General features: G+C 35.4%; 2 protein-coding genes across 29 annotated transcripts in view; one reads left to right on the top strand and one right to left on the bottom strand.

Moving 5' to 3' along the window:
- LOC113395801 (uncharacterized) overlaps nucleotides 1-10,358 on the top strand; it is a 65,191-nt gene extending 54,833 nt beyond the window's left edge. The window contains exons 1-4 of one of the 2 annotated variants that reach the window (XM_026633489.2): nucleotides 1,218-1,476; nucleotides 3,413-3,669; nucleotides 8,750-8,927; nucleotides 9,427-10,358. In XM_026633489.2, the coding sequence (XP_026489274.1) occupies nucleotides 1,411-1,476; nucleotides 3,413-3,669; nucleotides 8,750-8,927; nucleotides 9,427-9,741 (816 nt within the window). In that variant the 5' untranslated portion in view covers nucleotides 1,218-1,410 and the 3' untranslated portion in view covers nucleotides 9,742-10,358. Of the gene's footprint in view, nucleotides 1-1,217; nucleotides 1,477-3,412; nucleotides 3,670-8,749; nucleotides 8,928-9,426 lie in introns of those variants that run through there. The other variant, XM_026633487.2, reaches the window with a different exon arrangement.
- Nucleotides 10,359-10,952: 594 nt separating this feature from the next.
- Nucleotides 10,953-21,093, bottom strand: part of Ca-beta (Ca2+-channel-protein-beta-subunit) — a 158,655-nt gene continuing 148,514 nt past the window's right edge. For 11 of the 27 annotated variants that reach the window (XM_064220661.1, XM_064220672.1, XM_064220676.1 and 8 more), the window contains 9 exons: nucleotides 20,894-21,086; nucleotides 19,630-19,650; nucleotides 18,004-18,229; nucleotides 17,499-17,622; nucleotides 16,658-16,798; nucleotides 16,152-16,319; nucleotides 15,754-15,860; nucleotides 13,970-14,037; nucleotides 10,953-12,703 (listed from right to left, as the gene is read on the bottom strand). In XM_064220661.1, the coding sequence (XP_064076731.1) occupies nucleotides 12,408-12,703; nucleotides 13,970-14,037; nucleotides 15,754-15,860; nucleotides 16,152-16,319; nucleotides 16,658-16,798; nucleotides 17,499-17,622; nucleotides 18,004-18,229; nucleotides 19,630-19,650; nucleotides 20,894-21,086 (1,344 nt within the window). In that variant the 3' untranslated portion in view covers nucleotides 10,953-12,407. Of the gene's footprint in view, nucleotides 12,704-12,907; nucleotides 13,009-13,306; nucleotides 13,395-13,969; nucleotides 14,038-15,434; nucleotides 15,477-15,751; nucleotides 15,861-16,151; nucleotides 16,320-16,657; nucleotides 16,799-17,498; nucleotides 17,623-17,653; nucleotides 17,778-18,003; nucleotides 18,230-19,629; nucleotides 19,651-20,893; nucleotides 21,087-21,093 lie in introns of all 27 variants that reach the window. The other 16 variants (XM_064220665.1, XM_064220675.1, XM_064220667.1 and 13 more) reach the window with 14 other exon arrangements.

The raw sequence follows: 21,093 nt of genomic DNA, 5'->3' as shown, positions 1-21,093 counted from the left end.
CTATATTTTATGATAATCATTATCGATTCGATTAAACGATTCTCTTGACAACATAGTTAACGAAATGTAAATAACTAATTTGGAACTCTTTGCAATTGACATACTTATTTTCTTGAATATATATTTACATGTTTTCCTGGAACACATATATAAAATAACCTATTAAATAATAATATTAAATTATATTTAAAATAAGAAATCCATCCATCGTGGCGCCATCTATTTGACAAGTACCGCACTATCAGAGCGTAATGTCAGACTTCGCGCCCGCACGTGCGTGTAAACTGTCTCGGTACGATAGCGCGTAACGTGATTAGAGTGCGCCCGCGCCGGTGATTTTAAGGGCCTGAGTTCTGGTGAAAAATTGTTATTTAATACAGTGACTAATGGTTTTTTGTCATTCATGAATAATGATTTAACAACGAACTGTTAAAACTAACAATAAACCTTATTACTTAGTAGAGAAAATCTATCAGAACAAAACGCAAATAAACACAGATGACAAATTTTTAAATTTCAATTTTGTAATTTTTGAATTTCGATTGCTATGCTGTCAATATACATGAAATTACTAAACTCTATTGAAAAAACTTAAATCCGAATTCGACGTGAATAGGAATAACATAGGAATAACCTATGATTAGATTGATTTATTGAAAGTAATAACCGTTAGAAGTTATTGTTCGATGGCAGTGATAATTGTCGTATGGCAATATGGGAAATACCCGTAAAACAAAGAATAAAGTAAGTACTCCTATACCGAATTCAGTAACATACATACATTATATATGTTATATAATATAAACATAAGTACATTCTAAGCCTGATATTGATGATTCTTCGATAAAAAAGAAACATTGTTAAAAAAATATCATTTAATATCTTTTGACGCAGTGAACATAACTGGTAACTTTTCAAACGTAAATAATTGAATCTAAATTGGAATCTGGAATGTGTACGGAAGGTAAACTTGTTGGAGATGCGTTTCGAAGTCTTCCGCTTAAACTTTTTCTGTTTCCTTCGAGACAACGCGAACGTCACGCTGGCTACTTTTACCGACATTTTCTTTTATCGATTTTATACATCACTATTTTTTATCGTTGTAGTTAGGACAGGCGATTTTTCATACCAGAGTGTCTTCTCTTGTTTGTGGAGTGCAATGTTCAGATGTATCATGTAGCTTACATGTGCCACGTTATCGGATAGCTCTCTTGTAAAATAATATCAAAATCAATACTTCGCCATCAACTGTTGCAATTCCATGTACTTTACATGGGTTTCCTGTCATTGTGATGGGGAGCAACAGGTGTATCGGCTTACCCCTCGGGTTAGGGCTCATTTCCGTGACCAGAGCCGGGGCGTAGTTCCGTAGTTCAGTGTCGATCGCGCAGCTCCACGTGCGCACGCGTCATGGCTGCGCAAGCGCCGGTGCCGGCACCGCGAATGCGTTTAGCTTTCCATCCCCATAATATTCACGTAAGTTTTTCCTCTTAAATAATTTCCACATTTTTTTTAAATTTATTTCATTTACTTTATTGGGTTTTTCATCTGTGATTATAATAGTTGTTATAAAGTTTGCAATTTAGTGTTTTCAAGTTCGCAAGCGCGCGTGGGAACCTGATTTTCTGCAATCCTTGCATTCTGTTACGTTGAGTAATAATTTAATAAGGTAGTTGGCGACCGCGTCGTAAAGATTCTACTTTGCAAAGTTAAATTGCCATTGAATTATAGAAAATCCATAGGAGTTTATGTGCGTTCTAGGTAGTATTATATATTGAATATTGATTCGCTTCGATGCTTAAGAATAATTTTCTTTTCCAATTTTTCCCTATATTATGTTTAATAAAAAATAGCTGTAATTTTCATGATAGAATAGTCTAAGGTATAATCTAGGATGATTCAGTCGAACGTATTTAGCGATCTACGTATAAATGATAGAGATATTTCATTGAGCTTTTGACATTTGTATTATACTTAGTAAATATTTTGAAATATCAAATATTAGCTTAAGTTCCGAACTATTTATATAATTCGATATATTTTAAAAGAGACAAAGGTATGTATTATTTACAAGGCTTTTTCTCCGGTTTTATACTGTAGTCTTGTGGTTTGTGACATCCATTGGTCCACAGGAAACCGCGGTATGAGCGGATGCTTGGCCGGCTCTTAGTATGTCATACCGACTAATTTTATTAACGCCATGAGCCCAATAGCTTCCGAAAATGCACAAATTTTATTATAAATTATATTTTAAGAAGGTTAATTTTATCCAATGATTGATTGATATAATTATAGGAATTTAATGAGCAACTTTTGGCTGTTTTCTAATAAAACAAAGTTACAATAATACTACCATAAGTAGTTGACATTTCATTATTACCTATTGTTGGATTTTTGACGGTTTTGGTCACGTAATACGTATTTCTTGTCTTACTTTCCTAAGATTATTATCAAACGGTACAAAATTTGATTGGTCGTTTCTTATTGATTTAATTGGTGGAAAAAAGTAACAAGTAGCAAAACAGTTTAATATTTGTAACAAATCCGGCTGCACGGCAATTCACTAATCCTTTCCATCGTATTACTTATACTGTTATGGTCAATATCTTTCTCCAAACGAGGACAAAGCGCTATTCCCTCGGTTCACCAACCAGATGTTGTCTTTCCTTTTTTTTGCATTTTACTTCATGTCCTGTTTCCTCTTGTATAGAACAGCTATCTTCTATAGATTAATCTCTTAATATTCTGAATTCAATTACTTTTTTATGAAACAATAAACGGTTTTTTTTTTAATTTAATAACATCCACGGGCTCACAGTTGTCCGAGCCTTTTTTACTACATGTTTTTATTTGGCTGTGGCGGTTTACAATTTTCGCTGGGGTTGGAGCTTGCTGTTCTTCTCAAAAGTAAATCAACTGGTTTAAATTGATGGGTGAAATGTTTGTTAAACTTACATATGTTAAAGAAAATACGTTCTATATTTTCTGTAGATTCATTTATGATACTATGCAATAAATTCTAAATTTATAATTAAAGTATATTATACACTACAAAATAAAAATAAATATGTACTTGACTATGATATTTTATATGATATACAAGATTCATTAGGTTTTTCAACATGGCGGCTTTTTTCCGTCGTATTGATTACCTAGTGACGTCTCATATAACATAGCACTCGAGGGGTGCTTTTACGAGCTTAACATTAAAATCATATTATTTAAAACCACTATAATACGGAAACAAAAAGTTCTAAAACTGTATTTTTCTGGGGGTCTATAAAGAATTTCATAAATAATAATTATAAAAAAATAAATTTATATTATTGGTAATAATATATTTTTTTCTATTCATTTTATTATAAACATTGAAAGTGAAGTAATAATTTATGTTTTTTTTTTCAAATTTCAGACGACGATAAAAGTGTACGCTCGATGCCTCCGACCTGATATCGAATACAAGACCCTCTCCGTCACGTGGGGCACCCGCGCCAAGGAGGTGGTTGCAACACTTCTCAGCAAGTTTAGGATGCGTCATCGGGACCCGAGACTTTTCTATTTGAGCATGGAAGTTAGAGTGCGGGCTGCTGGTCTGCGGACCACATTGGTGTTGGACGATGATGCGCGACCGGCGGCGCTACAAGCGTGCCACCCAAAGGGCTATTCTAAGTAAGTTCTTCATTATTTATATACTCAATTAAAAAGTACCAGCTTTTGCTTTTCACGCTACACACGCACACCTAAGATAAATTCACGAAGAACTAACATAAAATAAATTTAATATAAATATACCTAAGTATATAATGGAATGAATTATTTATAAATAAGACATTTTGATATATAAACAGTCTTAATATATATAAACATCGATATTTTGTTAGAATATAGGTAAAAAAAGCGAGATATTTGGCGATATTCGTATACAAGACCTGTTAGTATATTTATTACCTGAAGTGAATTTAGACATCGCTTTAAATACCATAGGTTTATTCCACTCTCCGCATAAATCTATAATAATAATACAAAATATAAGAATTTCTTTGGTTTTAAGTTTTGAAGAATTTTAGCCGAATATAGCGAGAGCTGGGTGCGATATCGCGGTTTATTTTTGTGAATATGTATATCAGTACATAGAACTAACCTTGACCTACAGTATGTACATATATGCAATACTAAGATGGTGATGTATATGTAATTATAAATAAGCTTCACCGAATAGTGCCGCGATGGACCAAAGATTAGATGGAACACGTGAATTTCAATTAACGATGGCCAGTTCAAATCTGGATATATCCGGAAATATCCGGATGTAGAAATTCGGCCACGTTTGTACGATTCGTAATGGAGCGTGTTTAAATAAGTTTCAAACGTTCATTGACAGGAGGCTGGTTGCCCACTAGTGGTACATTTAGAGGTTGTTACTTTTATTAAATTCGTTAAAAATTTATTTTTAAGGTATTGTTTATTAGTAAACTTTATATGAGGTTCAGTTATAATTTGTTTGTAGATAAGACGGAGTTTATAGATATTACGAATATAATTTATTGATTATTTAGATTTCGGTCGTAGACTTCGCCTGTTTGTGCTGTAACCGCGAATAATTACAGTCTTGTCCCAGTAACGAGACAATTGAATGATAATTAGGAGAGTTCAAGACCTCAGTGTTGCATGTTTAGGTTAGTTTACGTTATCTTAGAATAATACTTTAGAATATAATACAATATTGTAAACCAAAAGAGTAAATTAAATAAAGAAAATATCGAAGGTTATGTACCATTATATTACTAAAAGAGCGATCTTTTCGTGACAGTTTTTGGATAAAGGTCTTGAGTTTCATACGCTTTTTAAGACAGTGTAACTACAGCCACATGGGACATAACATCTCTTCCCAAGGTTGGTGTCTTGGTTACGTAAGATGTGGTTGAAATTTCATTCGTCGCTAATCTATGAACAGTACTGAATTTTACTATCAGGTAGTTCAATTGCCCGTCTACTAACAAAAAAAAAGTAATAAAGAGGTTTATTGTTGTTCTTAAATTTGTTGAATACATTTACTAATAAACACTAAATTCATTCTGTGATTACAATTTTATTTGTACCGGTAAATTCATTTTTTGTCTTAACTACTTGTAAATGGTTTCCTCTACTTGTAGAAAGATATTAAGTTGCCATCCGCAATTGACAGCTTGAGAAATTACTTACGAATGTTTTTTTAATAATAGAAGAACATTTCCCACGCGTGCGTATTTGTAAGTATGCCGTATTTTCATCAAACATTTAATTAAAGCGTGCACTTGACTGACTTAAAACCTTCTTGCGTCCGAAACTTTATATTCAAACGTATGTAACGCTGTACAGTCTATTCGAAGGAGTAGAAATAAATAAACAAACATATTCCAAGCGGTTTGCTAATAGCTCTTCTATATAATGCACTTGTAGTGCATAGTTCATGATTATTATATCTTTACTACAAGTAGTTAAGTGTTAATACTGTTTTATTATAAACATATCGAAACCAACTTCGCGGATATTCGAAACGCCTTTCTTGCGCGAATCCATAATTGATACCATAGATTATTTAACATCTCGACCAATAATAACGCTTTAATTTAATGTCCATTTTTTTTGCCTTTACCTCTCCTGTAATTTGGCATAGCATATACATACGTTTTAATAAAATCTTCTTCGAACTTCGAAACTTTAAATTTATGCACCTTGGCCACAAAGAAATTTTCCGTGAAAAAAACTAATGAATCCATATATGCAATCATAATACACCATGCTTTTCTTACACAATTTATCAAACTTTAAAAATTAATGATACTTGCGAAAATCAGATTTCACAACGCGTTTTGCAAATATTAAGAAATACTGTATGTGTAATGAATGATACTAATTAATCATTCATTCATGAACAATAATTTATATTAATTGATTAATAAAGTTACTTCAACGCGGAATGATTACTGATCGAAGTTGATACACTTTTATTATTTTTATCCAACTAAGAACATTGACTTTATTTTAAATATACGTACATATTTTATCGTAATCAATCAATTCGTATTACAAGTTTAATAAGAAGAGAGTTGAGTTTTAATTAGATAGATGAATTATATTTGTGCGAAGGATATACGAATGATCGAGTTGAAGTGATTTTTCGAATATAAATAAGCGGATGCCGACGAATTCTTGTATGTAACGAATGATAGATTATGTTTTTAGTGTAAAACTTATTCGAATGAATGAATTAAATGTATTATGTTTTTGAATTGAGTTATTTTTTTTTCATTGTCTCTCAATAAAGGAAGACAGTATGTATTGCACTAGTAGGTTTTTAACTGATAATTCTGTATTATTTGTACCAGCCAAGTTGACGCTATTGAGGATCAATATTAATCTAGGATATTGCATTCTAGGGAAGTGAACGAAGGAGGGTACTGATTATTATACTAAATAATAAACTATAGTATCTAATGAGGCTAGTTTCGATTACACTTTCATGACAAAAACGTCAAAGAATCGCGTAAACAAAACTTATAAATCCCCGTTAACGTTCGTCGCCGGACCACCGGCACCGGCTAGCGTTCTCGAAAAAGATTCGTTTTGTCCCTTCTTCCCTTCCGGCCGTCTATTCCTGTCCCGTAAACATAGCAGCTAGACGTAATAAAAAGTTTTAAAAACTCCTTAACACTTTATTGACCGAATGTATCGCGTTACGTGCGACATCACTCAGAATCTTTCTTGTAATAATATTATGACATCAATTGTATATCTGTGTTAATACGATAACTTTTGAGTGTCGTAAATGTACGTGAAGTATTTTACAATATTTTTTTTTATTTATTGGTGCATGGTATGCATTAAAGTTGCTTTTTGCGTATGTCTCTTACTTCTTCTGGATTTTTAAGGTAGACTGGGCAGAAGTCGCGCTTTGAATGATTCGATATTTAAAAAATATATCCTTGATTGTGAAACGTTGTCGTTCGCCAAATTTTGAACTCATTGTACGTTAATATGTTTACGAGTGTCGTATTTGTGACATAAATTAATATATATACATAATATGTATTACAAAATAATTATGATTCTCTTAAGATACCTATGTACTATTTACGAAGAAAAAAAACTCCAATTTAAAAAAAATAATCTATCGATAAAATAAAAACAAATTAAAAAAAACTACAAAAATATTATGTTAAAGGAGTTAAAATTAAACAAAACGAAAATATTAATTAATAATAATAAATTACAATTTATATAAATACATATAAACATAATTTGAATTCAATACGTTAATTATATAATTAAGTCGTATAGTTTGTTTGTTCTGAAATGTGTTTGATATTACGAGGAATTGAAATTAAAATCTTTTTGCTCGTTTAATATATGCAAGGCGAACTGGCTTTTTATGACAGTCAGCTTCCTGGATCTTATGTTCGACTTGTGGGATTTAATTATAACGCATTAATTATTTTTTATCAAAAGTAGGATTGCTTTAATCAATTGTATATCATTTACATAACATCTTATTAGGACTTTATTTGTTATTATAATTTTAACGATAAATCAAAAATACTGACGAAACATTACTAAGCAACTGCTATCTGTTATGTGAGTATAGATCAATAAAAACAAAAGAGGCCAAACAATGTATTTCTAGCATTTAAGAGTTCTATTCTCCAAGTCCTTGTTCCACTATTATCAGCTCAGCATTCTAATTAGCCTGCAATGGACTTACTAGATTGGTTTACACACTGGCGTTAGTTACAAGTGAAGCCAACATTACACCGGTAAATACGATAGTCACTTCTTAAAATATTAACAAAATAATACATAATATAGTTAATAGTATACAGACAGAAGGGAAAGGGTAGTTTAAATAAAGATATATATTCGATAATTTACAGTATAAATAGAACGGTCGACCGTAAACTATGTAAAGAAACGCCGTCGAGTGGTTTACGGCAATTACGAGTGATCCGCTATAGGTTTACGAGTCACAACACATACAGCTACCTAAACATATCATTATTCAGAAAGCAAATATTCGAAATAGATCAATCGCAATAAAAGTCGCCTTAAAGTATAATATATTTGTTATCTATTACGGATCTTTTTTTACTTTGAAGTATAAGACCTTATTGGACTGACACTATTGTGTCTTTTTTTTCATTTCTTAATAGTTCTGTTATTGCGTTGTTTCGTAAAAAATGTTTAATAATTTATTTTTATTTCCAATTCGTTTAAAATAAGCGAATGAAAACCTAGTGGTGCTTGCTTTGATTTGATAATGCTGTTTCGAAAACTGAGTTCTACATAATATTGATATCGTTTAAAAACTTGCAATAAAAACCTTAGAAGTAAATATTTACGAAAAACATGATTGATCTACACAACCGTTTTTTTTTCATGACCAAGCTCTCTGACTGAAAATAATATCAGTGCACCTTAAACAATGATTTTAGAAAAGCGTTTATGTATTTTTTGTAATTTTTGCCGAGTTTTAGTAAATCTACATCTTTACACAGCAGTTATTATGAAATATTAAAGAAAAAGAATAACTTTTTTCCTTTAGGTTTTTAGGTAGTAATTTTAGAATTTTTATTAAAAGTGTACTTTTTTTATTTATTTGCAAGCCAGCTAACATAACAATTATAAGCATGACAATTACAAATGGCACATATTATATAATACAAAATAAGTTTAAAGTAACAAAAAATCATAAATGATCAATTGTTATTTTCAGATTCTCACTACAAATGCGTCCTGGAGGGTTGGTTAAGATATACGACTCGGCGTTGATGTCTTCTTCGAAATACAAGTGTCTCCTCACCAGCGAGCGGACTACTGCCGACGAGCTGCTGGCGATACTGCTGCACTGCTACGATTCCACCGAGGGCGTCGAAAGATTTTCTCTTTATGAGGTAAGAATTGACCATCAGAAGATAGTCTCCTATTAGTAATACACAATGATGAGACTGTCGATAGTCGATATAATATAGTTCTGGACTGAAATCTCTCCGCTCTTGTTCTATAATTACTCATGCGCAATTGAACGAATATGGCTGTTGTTGTTTGAAGGGTCAACAAAAAACAAAACTGTCGGCGGTAGCGCTAATAATTTCCAACATGCTTGGTTGTGGCTGTTACTCAAATTTTTTTTTCGCCACATTAACTTGGACCCATAAATTCGTAGAACTTATTAACACCTATTGTAATCACATATAGTGTTGTTTATTGAATGCTCTTAAACTATGTATGTCAGTAATAAATAATAATATCTAGTTTTGTGTCTTTTCTAATTGGGGCGACAACGACCACATGGCAGATAGAATTAACAGTATAGTCACCGTAATCGAACTTACTTTCTAAGCTACTTGAGTTCCAATAATGTGTGCCTAATGTCCCTCTTTGTCTATTCAGGTCTGCACGTCCCAAGAGTACGAGCGGAAGTTACACCCAGATGACCTTCCATTGCTGGTGCAACGCGCGTGGCCGCAGGACAGCGAGTGTCACTTCCGCGTGCGGCGCAACCCGCGCGCGCCGCCGCTCCCGCCGCGCGCCGTCCCGCCCCCCCTGCCGTCCCCCACGGGATCCTCACAGGACGACGACGAGCCCTCCAGGGCGTTATCCGCCCTGTCTCTCGAATCGGAAGGCGATAAAAGATACAGTCCAGTTTACAAGTTTCCCAATATAAGTTATTGCAGAGAAACGAAAAACGACTACCTTTATATCTGACTAGCGCTGCAGCTCGTCGGTTTGAAGCGCTATATAGACCGCAAGTCGCGGAAAGTGAAAAAGAGACTCTTATGATGTGTAAATAGGGACCACTTTTGTGTAACGTGTATATAGGACTGGACAGGGTGCCGTGCGAAACCAAAGAGGTTTTATAATAGTGGAATGTTGCCTTAATAAGGTTATAATGATATATTTAAATGATGCGGTATTATTTTTAAAGAAATTTGGATATTTTTCGTTTGTATTGTAATTAAAACGGCTCTGTGGTAAAATAAATAAAACAGAAGCGTTCGATTTGTATCATAAACTCTAGTCTTAGTGCACCTCGCTTTGGAAATGAAATTGTAACCATACGTTAAAGTGCACAATGTTATAGACAGAACTGCGTTGAGTTTACTTTTAACGCCGCGTCATATTTAAGAGGAAAAATGTAAATAAAATTAATTTTAACTTAGCTAGTAGAAACCAAAGAGGCACGCGAGAATATATGGAATTAAATTTATTTATCTGTTATACATTGTGATTTAATTTATTTATGACGGCGAGCATCGCCCGGACCCTTGATGTTGAATTATCTATCACGTCTGTAATAAAATATATTATGTTTTCTTGTAAAACTTGTTTCATTTTTATAATTTGAGACCTTTGTGTTCTATATATATGTTTAAGTACATATATTTGTATATATGATTTAGTAGTCATTTATATATATTCTAATAACGAAATGGGTAAGTACTAGAATAATTTAAAAAAAATATATTAAAAAACGATTTTGTATATTTATAATATAAAATATTTAAAAAATCATATTGGAAAATAAAAAAATGAGCCTTACAGTCAAATCAAAAATCGTCTGCTTTCCCAGCTTCCTGTTACACTCTTCCGAAACCATTCTCGCAGATTTCAAGAACGCAAGAGGAAATTTGTTACACATGTATAAATGGTATCAAACATTTTACCGGTTAATATATATTTCAATTAACATGATTCATTAATACCAGTAATTAACGCCAACTAAGATATTAGTGCATTTTTGGTGCGACACCTCTCTAATCCAAAAAATAAACATAAAGCAAAAAGTGAGAGTCTGTAAAGGCACCGCTGTTGCGCTAAAGCCTCCTCTATAAACGAAAACGGTCGAATTTCAGGGACCAACGGTTTCCGTCTGAACTGCCTTAAGATTAATAAACGATCATAAATAAAAATCAAAGTCGATATAAAGTATTTTATTTACAAATGATTGCAACAATGAAATACAGACGATGCTTTATAATTACAAGAGTATGTATGTTCAAAAAATGGGAACAGGTAATATCTATCGGCACTAGAATTATCAATAATATTTAAAATTTATACATTACACGCGAGCTTACTTCGCCAGTGGCTCCAACCTAACCTAACCCAGCACTCTTCCACACAGATCAAAGAAACACTTCCATACAAACACCATTCTTTTGTCTTTGAGAATTGAATAAGTAAATACTCGTATAGCTTATGTCAAATATACGACAAGCAAAGGATTCGAACAAAACGGATATCTAGGATTTATGGATTCGGAAATAGTTTCATGTGTATAAAGGCAAATTACTTTTATATAAAGTAAAATTTGGAAATTGGTTGTCTTAGTTATTCGAATAATATTACAATTCAATCAAAGTCGTGTGTATCGTGTTATATTTTGGGTATATTATATTTTAAGATTCTGGAAAGAGAATTAACTGAGTGAGAACAAAAATATTTTACATTTTATAATATTATAAACGTAGTTTTTAAACACTCTATATAGTTTGCGGTTATAACATATTCGTATACTCATCAGTGATGGGATCGGTACAAATGTTTCGATTACCAATAAGACATACCACCAACGAGAAACCGATCCACAGTAAATACGGTTAAGCTAAATGTGAAATTATTCTAATGTATGGTGCTTTTAAGAAAATTGTACATTCATCCATTTTTTTATCGTCACAAATTCACCAGAAATGTCCATATTATTCTTTAAAATACCTAATAATAATAAGTTCAAAAGAGGTTTCTTATTACGTATGTACGCTACATAGGTCTTCGTTGCTTCTTTTTAATGATATATCTATTGGTAACGTCGACGGTGGATAATCCAAAGCATTAAACGGAGGGGGTAAAACCAAAGAACACAAGCTGATCGCTCACACACTGCACTCGTCGCAAAAGCGTGCCGCTAAAGCTCAGCAAGTAGAAAGAGCGTCCGCGACGGCGGCGGCGGCGGCGGCGGCGGCGGCGGCCGGGCGGGAAACCGGCCCCTCGCGCGACCGTCCGCACTGTATCCCGCCCGCACACGCAACTTGCCAAATACGATTGTTCGCCCTCGATCGGATCCATCGGACGTCTATTAAGCGCTAATATAAATCTCGAAAGGGTGCCGAAACAAAAAAGTGGCGACGCAAAAATTTACGTAAATAAAGCGACAAACGCTCGACATCGAGGAGTCTAGATCGGATGACGCCAGTTACTAAAACTTTACTAATGTGGTCGGGCGTCCCTAAAAAATACATGGACGCGGCATCGACCTCTCACTAGTTTCGCTGGCGTCGAAAGGTAATATAAGTCGAAGCGTGAATGTAAGACACGGCGGTAGGGATACAATGCGGAGCGGGCGGGCCGGGGTGGCCGGCGCGCACGCGGAGCTACACCGCGTTGAGCGCGCGCCGCGACGCGCCGTACTCGTCCGACGCGTCGCGCTCGCGCGTGCGCGCGCCGCGCTCCTCCCGCGGGTACGCCTCGCGCGCGTACTCCCGCCCGTACTCCCGCGTGTAGTCGTGGCCGTACGCCTCGCGCTCGCGCTCGTACGGGTCGTGCGCGTACTCCGACGAGTAGCCCTCGTGGTATTCCCGCGGGTAGTCCCGCGGGTAGCGCTGGTAGTGCTCGCGAGGGTAGTATTCCTCCTCCTCGAGTCGCTCCGGGCGTTGCACGCGCGCTCTACCTGTGTCGAGAAATGAGTGATCCGTATTAATTGACGAATTCATTTTTAGTAGTAAAACATTTTCGACGACGTCGTTCGAACTTCGTGTAGTAGTAAAAAAGTGTTCTACTTTAGGCAGTCGAACGAGGTGTCAAAATGACTGGATTATATCACACGACACACGGGGTGGGATCGGTTAGACTGGACTCTCACACGGGCACGCACTTACGAGGCCCGCGCTACGAGACTAGACTCAGGGACCTTTCCACAATTGCGGACCTTGCCCGGGCACGGCAGCACCGCGGCCTCGGGCGTAGGCGGCGTCGCTGCGGAGAAGCAAACCTATTGAAGCGGCTTCTGGAGCGAAGGCGTCGGCTGTAGGCTGCCGGTGCTGAGATCTTTGAACTCGCCGTAAATATTAAATATGCACAATAAAAAGACAAAGACGCAAACATATACATTTGTAGCGATCAAAGATCCAGCGAACGTCTTATGCAAATTGGTAACAGTAATATTCCAACTTTACAAGGAGGACGCGACGTCGAGAACGGGGATCAATTAGTAAAAGCGACACCCTGATTAGCGGAAGCTCACAAAAATGGGAACCTATAAAATGGTTGCAACCTGGAAGGGCTTCGTCGATGGCAGCACTATAATGGAACTGGAATATATGGTCTTCTGCGAGGCTAATGCGCTTGTCCAGACGCTTGTACTGAAATGAACAGGGTGATGTCAGTGCAACGTGAGATGGTTCGTGGGCGACAGACGATACTGTGAATCAAAATCTACGGATCTATGAAGCTCTAAGTGATATTTACACAACACTAATTTACGTTAAACACTATGCTGTTGTGCTTACTAAAATAATGAATTGTATGCAAACGTATATAAATCAAAGAAAGTGAAATTACTACGATTAAGTTACAAAATCTATATTCTAGTTTTGAATTGAAATAGACAAATATACAAAACAAACATCGATGACAAACTACAACACAGAACTAAGCCTAGAGTAGCTTTAGACAAATACAGAGAAGAATTTAAATGGAAGCCAGGTAATGTTAACAAGTTAGGCTTAAAATATCGATGTGCATACATTCTATCGATGAAAGAGTCATTGTGGAATAGGTTTTATATTATGACGGACTTACTAAAATGATTTCTCGAGTTTTGGAATGACGAAAATGGAAAATTATCTATATACAAATGAATGTAATGTAAGTGATAGAACTAATTAATAAGATGATACATCGAAAACGTAGGGTAATATTAGTTTAAAGTTAGTACCTCTTCCTCTCTCGTAGCTGTAAGAGTCGGACCTCTCCCGGTGTCCTCCGGAATTTGCGGGGGGTTCAAAAGAGGAAAATGATCGGTTAGATATAGATGAAGAATTAGTTTATGAAGATTAGTATGTATTGTATATGTCGCAGGCAAGTAGCTTAATTAGCAATCCAATGAAACGTCTAGCCTTTCTAACTTCACTATACGGCGCTTTTCAATCGGCGGCCTGAATGTCACTCAATCAATTCATTTCCGTTCATAGAATAGGGATTTGACTTTTTATTGAAAATTAACTCAAAACTGATTATTTTAACTCCGACTCTATGTGGTCTTGTCGGCCTTACCCCTAGAGTGTTTTTTAATAAAGGCCACTGAGTTACTAAATTGTTGATAAGATTTTAAGGTTAGAATTATAAGATTAGTTTTTTGCCAATATCTCAAGAACGGAGCAAACTCGCATGATGAGAATGGTGCCGGGGGATAGGGAGAATAGAAATGAAGACCCCTCCCCCCTCTACCGCCACTCTACCCCCCCCCCCCTCTGCACCCGATTACTAAACCGCAACAAATCAAATCAAATCAAAATATACTTTATTCAAGTAGGCACTTTTGAATCGTCATTTAACAAACTATTTAAAGTAAAGCTACCACCGGTTCGGAATGTAGATTCTACCGAGAAGAACCGGCAAGAAACTCAGTAGTTACTCTTTTTCAACATCTAAAAATACAGGCATGTTAGTTAAATACAATTATATATGTATGTTATGTCTCCTGCCTGGAAGTCAACAAGCAACCATATAAATATTAACATGAGAGTCATATTCCTATTCTATGAAGATGTATTAGCCGGTGTCAATCAGGAGGCTGGTTGAACGGCGCCCTTTAGTAAAGTGTCTAGGCTGTCAATTAAATGGCTAATTTAACCAGTTGACTGCGACATATACATATGGTTACATGAGTTTTAGTTGAAATGGTAGTTAGGTCGGATGCATAAAAGATAATTGGTATATTGTGAAGATAAGTTATTCGGAAAACAGGGAAGATATACTTAATAGTTCAAATGAAATATATAAAATAATATTGTCTATCATTAGTTAAAATATGAAGGATATTAGAAAATAATTGTAATTATTATATGTAATTACTTTAGTGATACTATAAAATGAAACATACGATCATAGATACATAAATTAAAGTTTTTTCTACCTAAATTCCAAGAATATTCTACGTACGTTACGAAACCAAAGGAAATAATGCAGATAACATAAAGATAGATCATCATTAATATTAGAGAAGTACTTAACATCGATTGGAATAAAGATATAAATAAATAATTAATTAATTATGGTCGTTATTTATTAAGCATTGTCCATTTAAATTAATTCATATCAATTTCTAAGAAGAAAGCTTTACTGAAGATTCGAGTACTAGCGTGTTTAGACGACATTTATATTTTCACATATATCAGTACCTGAGGTGAACTCAGTCAGCCTTTGGGCTCGGCTCGTGAAACCTATTCAAATAGATTGGCGTCGTTTTGGTAAATAATAAAATAAATGACCTTAAAATCAACATAGACTATACGTATTAAAACACCGCTTGCGGAGATTACTTTCAACGCTAATAATGACGTCTCAGTACGGTCGACGGACTTCAAATCTATTCAGGTATAACTACTTAAATGATAACATTTTTATTTCAAGTAAAATTTTGATACTGTATTTAAAAAAAATTAAACTGGTCGAAAGAACCATATAAGACCGAAAGTGATTGCGGCACACAACTCACCAGGCTGCGCGTGGTGCGCGTGCGAGTGCGCGTGCGCGTGCGGCAGCGGCGCGTGCGGCGCGTGCGCGCTGGGCGCGGGCTGCGGCGGGTGCGTCGCCGCCCAGTACGCCTGCGCACAGACTTCGTTAGTCAAGACTACTCAGTTGACAGTTGTATTAGTATACAGAACTAGTGCTCTATGTAAATTGAATAACTTTTCTTCTATTGGTAACCTAATATGTTTTTTTGCGATTTAATCTGCCAAAGCTTATTCAATATGTATTAAATTCTAATATTTTTCTAAGTTCTGAAAAATCCGATAGCATTTGACTCAGTTACATTGTTTCTGCGTAGTGCACCGGGTCTTTAATTATTCAAAAGTCATCTATTATTAATAATTAGGCATCTCATACACATGTACCTCCAAATACTCAGCGATGTGTTCGCAGGCCTCCTCTAGCTGGTTCTCGTCGAGAATGACGTCGAACATTTCCGGCGGACACTGCGACAGCTTCTCTGCGGCCACCATCTGCACCGAGAGGTTCTTGCTCTGACCTTTACCGCGGGATTTTATTAACCGCTGCAACACCTGAAAATATAGGATGTCCTTATGAAAGGTAATTACTTTAAAATTGTTATGAAAAATTTCGGGCACAGTAGATGTTATAAAAAATATTTAAGCTTTTTTTAGCGTCCTGGAAGTAATAAATATTACTTAATTGAAATACTTTTTAAGCAAGTTGGATAAGTTTTTATTTAAACATAACACTATTTGAATTGAATCCATTATTAACAGAAATTAAAAAAGGTCGCACGTTCTACTTAAATTGTATTTAATATTTCTTGTTTTACTAGAAACTGGAGTCTCTCAATAAATATATTCAAAATTATTGAATAGCTTTAGGACGAAAAACCCTATTGTTATACCTTCGGACTGGATATTTTCAAATAGACGATCGTAGGAGCCAGTGAGGTCTTCGCGAGCTGAGATGGATGGTTGATGGTATCGCAGTCCAGCACAACCAGCTGCAGCGTCCTCGCTAAATCGAATATCCTTTCGATTTCCGTCTATTTACAAGAATTATGAATTCGTTAAAAGTGGAAAAGGTACAGAATAATCAAAATCCTAATAAAAAATTTGAACGCTGATAAGCATCTCGAATTATCCAAGTGCTTTTGCATTTACAATTCATCATTCCCTGCGCGTGCTCTATGGTGATGAAAAATATCGTGAAATCGCATGTTACGGGAGTATTTCAGAGACGAGGATATAAAATGTCTCAGAATTTTCAATGGAGGACATCATGCAATGGAACAGCGTGGTTGGTTAAGCACCTGAGTCTCTTTCTAAATCCGTCGCCAGGCAACAGTGGAACATTTATTATAAACAATCTATAACTGTGCCCATTCATCATTTTGTTTTCTTTCTTCAAATCAATTTGATTTGCAAGCAGACAAAATACCTATTAGCATGCAATACCTCCAAAAATATTGTGTTTCGGCCTCGTGAAATGAGAATTAGTTCGATGTTCAGCGGATAATGCATTCCGTTATTATTATTGATGTTTAGTAAAGTTATTTTAGATACAGATTCTCAAATTAACAGTGAATTATGTTAGTAAAAATTGAAATATGATAAAGTGAATCAGCCAAAATTTATAGTTACGATACCAAAGCACAATGTTAATACAATTCGTCATTCCGTTCGTTAATGTATGAGCGGTTAAATACGAAGTAGGTCAAACAGTACCACACCCAAGCACCGAACCTGAACTTCAACCAAGCAATTGGTTCTCGAATTCGTTCTGTCCATAATCGGTTTCTTTGGCGGGTTATTGAGCAAGGATCGCTTCGCCAGAGATATATCCGCTGTCACTCGCGTGATGATGATCCTGGAAAAACGAGACTAGTGAGTACAAGTACCTGAACTTCCACGAGGCAAGTGGAACGCGAGTTGGAGCGCTCCACGATAGCTCGCTTCGAGGCGTTGTTCAGAAGCGACCGCTTCGCTAGCGATATGTCCGCCATCACACGTGTTATTATTATCCTGAAATACCAGTTATCGCTCTTAGAGGACACGCCGCGGACATCTCTGCCAAAGTACCTATTTGAACTAAAAACCCCAATATGCACATCTATTTTTTCTATTATTATATATTATACTATTACAAAAATATGGAATATGTCAATTATATTTTATATGTCTTTTACATTGTATTTGGTTTATTCTTCTAGCAGAGTCCTCTTCTTCTCATAAACCGACATAAACCCACCTGCCCTCGAAGCGTCTTTTCAGAAAGTCGAACAGCGCCTTTTGCATCATATCCGTCACCTCGTAGCCTTTGAGCGAGGGGCCGACGAGCACGACGGGCCGCATGGACGGCACCACGTCGTAGGGCGTGCAGGCTTCCTGCTTTTTGAAGAATGGTTTCCGTTTCTCCTTGTTGGCGGGCAAGGCGCCTGCGCCTCGACCACGGCCTGCGGAATCTGAATCCTCACCTGAAAAGATTTTCTTAAAATTAGTAAAGGTAGTTTAGAGACATATATATTTATGGGGAACTTAATGGCTATATTCTTCCAAGTTATTAAAGATCTTATCGAGCGAGGGCGATCATGGACTTCAATATAACAATATGCCATTATTCTATTAAGGCTCATTCGAGTTTAAATCTTTGAAATAGTTGAATATTATTTAATTTCGATTACCTTGTTAGTTTCCCTTCAAGTTTGTCTAAAAAATGTGTGTTTTAAGTTATTCGGTACAAGTATTGGTTAAAACGGTAATCAAATTCATTTGACAGGCGTAAAGTAAATAATCAATTCTAATCAACATCAACAACACTTACGGAATCAACGGGCGATATTATTGGATGCATGCCATTTCAAATAATCTTGGGATCACAACTGATACCTACAGATATCATTCGTTTCTATGATGCATTAAATCAATTAACCCAACACCATTATTTTTAAATAATTAAAATACAGACACTTGACAACATCGACATCCAATTAAATACGTACCTGCTGAGTAAAATTTCAATAGTATTCAAGATAATAACGGTTGATCGAACTCATCGGTTTGATGAGCCTATTGAAAATTCACACAATAAAGGATAGAGAGAAGGAAAATAAATAACTTAATAAATATAAAGATATCAGTTTATGCCATTCGATAGAAAAAAAGCATAAACTATAACAAAAAAGGACAGATAGAGCAATGGGCGTGAAATGGAAGAGTCGAAATTATAAATATAAGGTGTCCGTAATCAAAATGATCTTCCTTTTAAAAGTAGTGTAGTCTTGATTAGTTTAGTACTTCACGTTCCTTACTTAGTGGTACTTGTGCAAGCCCACCACCCAATATCATCATAATATTTTATTATACTTAGTATTATTGCGTTACGGCTTGATGGTTACTGAGCCAGTAAGACTCAAGAGACATAACATCTTAGTTCTTAAGGTTGGTTGCGCTTTGGTGAAGAATGGTTATATTTTTTATGGCTAGTGGTAACCACTTAAAGTCAGTTGGTCGGTTTTATGCAATGAGAAAGCATTTACTGTATAAAAAAGTCAATATTCTTTATTCAAGATAGAAGCATTATCTTATTGATATTATATACTTATTGATCGTCAATAAAAATATCTACCACCAGAAAAATAATTTAATTATTTTGAAGTAAATATAAAAAATATTTTTATATAGAATGTGAAGTGTTAGATTTAAAAACTACTTTTAAAAGTAACGAATTTTGATTAAGAACACTTGTATAAAAAATAAACAAAAATTTAATAAAAATATCGAGTTAAGAATGATTCCAATAAAACCAAGGCCAAATTAATAATATTCGGGTGAAAATTGGATACATTTCCTGGTCAATGGATGGATGTGGTCTTACCTCTATCGATGGTAGGGATATCTGAAAATACGTCAAATATGAGTGCTAATATCAAGACCGAGGAAATAGACAACTTTCACCAGTTAAATGAGTGAATTATGGTTTAGTATGACGATACAGTACGAGGCAGTTATTATGTATAGAATATATAATACTAATATTACATAGAATATCAAATAAGAATTATGAGGCTCTGGTTAATATTACTCATCGTTATATATTTAAAAATTACTTTAGTAAGTATATATTTAACTAATATCTATATTATGTTTGTTATCAATTTATATTTAAGTTAATATAAACATTCAAATAATTCAACTGCATTGTACGTACTTAGTTTTTGATACGAGATGAAAATATATTTTATTTAAAAAATTACGTTAAAAAAAAGAATTAAATAATTATGTGTATAATATGAATATTTCATTTCGTACCAAAGAGCTTGTAACATGTTAAACCGACAGTGCATTGCAATCATCATACAACTTAGTTTATAGTTAACTCTGTCTCTTTCTTTACTAGTTGTAACGAGTAAGAAGAACAGGGACAGCGAATGAAATTAATTATTGTCATTTGACAATTTTATACAGATTATACAGAACCACGCAAGCATTGTCGGTATTTTCTAAGAGCATGGCAACTTTATATGTTCTTGGCTGTTTTCAAAATTATGATAATGAATTTGAAATAAAATAAAACAGAATTTCCGGTATTATACGTTTACATTATTATATAATATGTTGATTTGTTATAAGGTGTATAATCTTACATGATTTTACTATTAATTAGTCGTTAGGTCATGTTGTTTGGAAGAAATATTGTATACCGTGCATATTTAAGCACTATCGGGGATTCCTCATTAAATGTAAAAAAGCCTTTCGTAAGGCAATGGGGGAAAACGCGAATAAAATCAAATCAGGGATAGAGCGAAGAGAGCAGTTGTTCCAGGTCTCAGGTGACAATTTTAAAAATGATACACTGATGGACAGGATCCCATAAGTTAGAGTAACTTATTTGTTAAGAGATTTGATTTAGATAAGCTGTGCTGAAAAAAATTCGGTTTGATAAATTCAGATCAGCATTCTCACTTGATTGTACTTTCACTGGAGGAGATTAAGTACATCTTAATTTGACAGATTCAAGCAATCGGTTTAGGCCGTGTAAGGTGCGATCACATAAAGAGTAAAGTTGTCATGCTCCGTCAGTGAGAGTGGCATGTGGCGTCGCGTCGCGTGGCGTGGCGCAGTTGTGGCGCGTGACGTACCGGGCGTGGGGGGAGTGCTACCTCGGCTGGGGAGCGGCTGCGGCGGCAGGCCGGCGGACGGCGGGCGCGGGTACCGGCCGCGCGCCGTGAGACCCGCGCGCACCGCCTCCAGCTTCACCGGCGACGGGATGAAGCCGACGTCGCAACCCTCCTTCACGAGCCTCCCGATCCACCAATTATTGTCGTACTTCTCCTGGAAT

The sequence above is a fragment of the Vanessa tameamea genome, chromosome 4, assembly GCF_037043105.1.
Source record: "Vanessa tameamea isolate UH-Manoa-2023 chromosome 4, ilVanTame1 primary haplotype, whole genome shotgun sequence".
In the NCBI taxonomy this organism is placed as follows: Eukaryota; Metazoa; Arthropoda; class Insecta; order Lepidoptera; family Nymphalidae; genus Vanessa; species Vanessa tameamea.
This window is presented reverse-complemented; position numbering and strand designations above follow the sequence as displayed.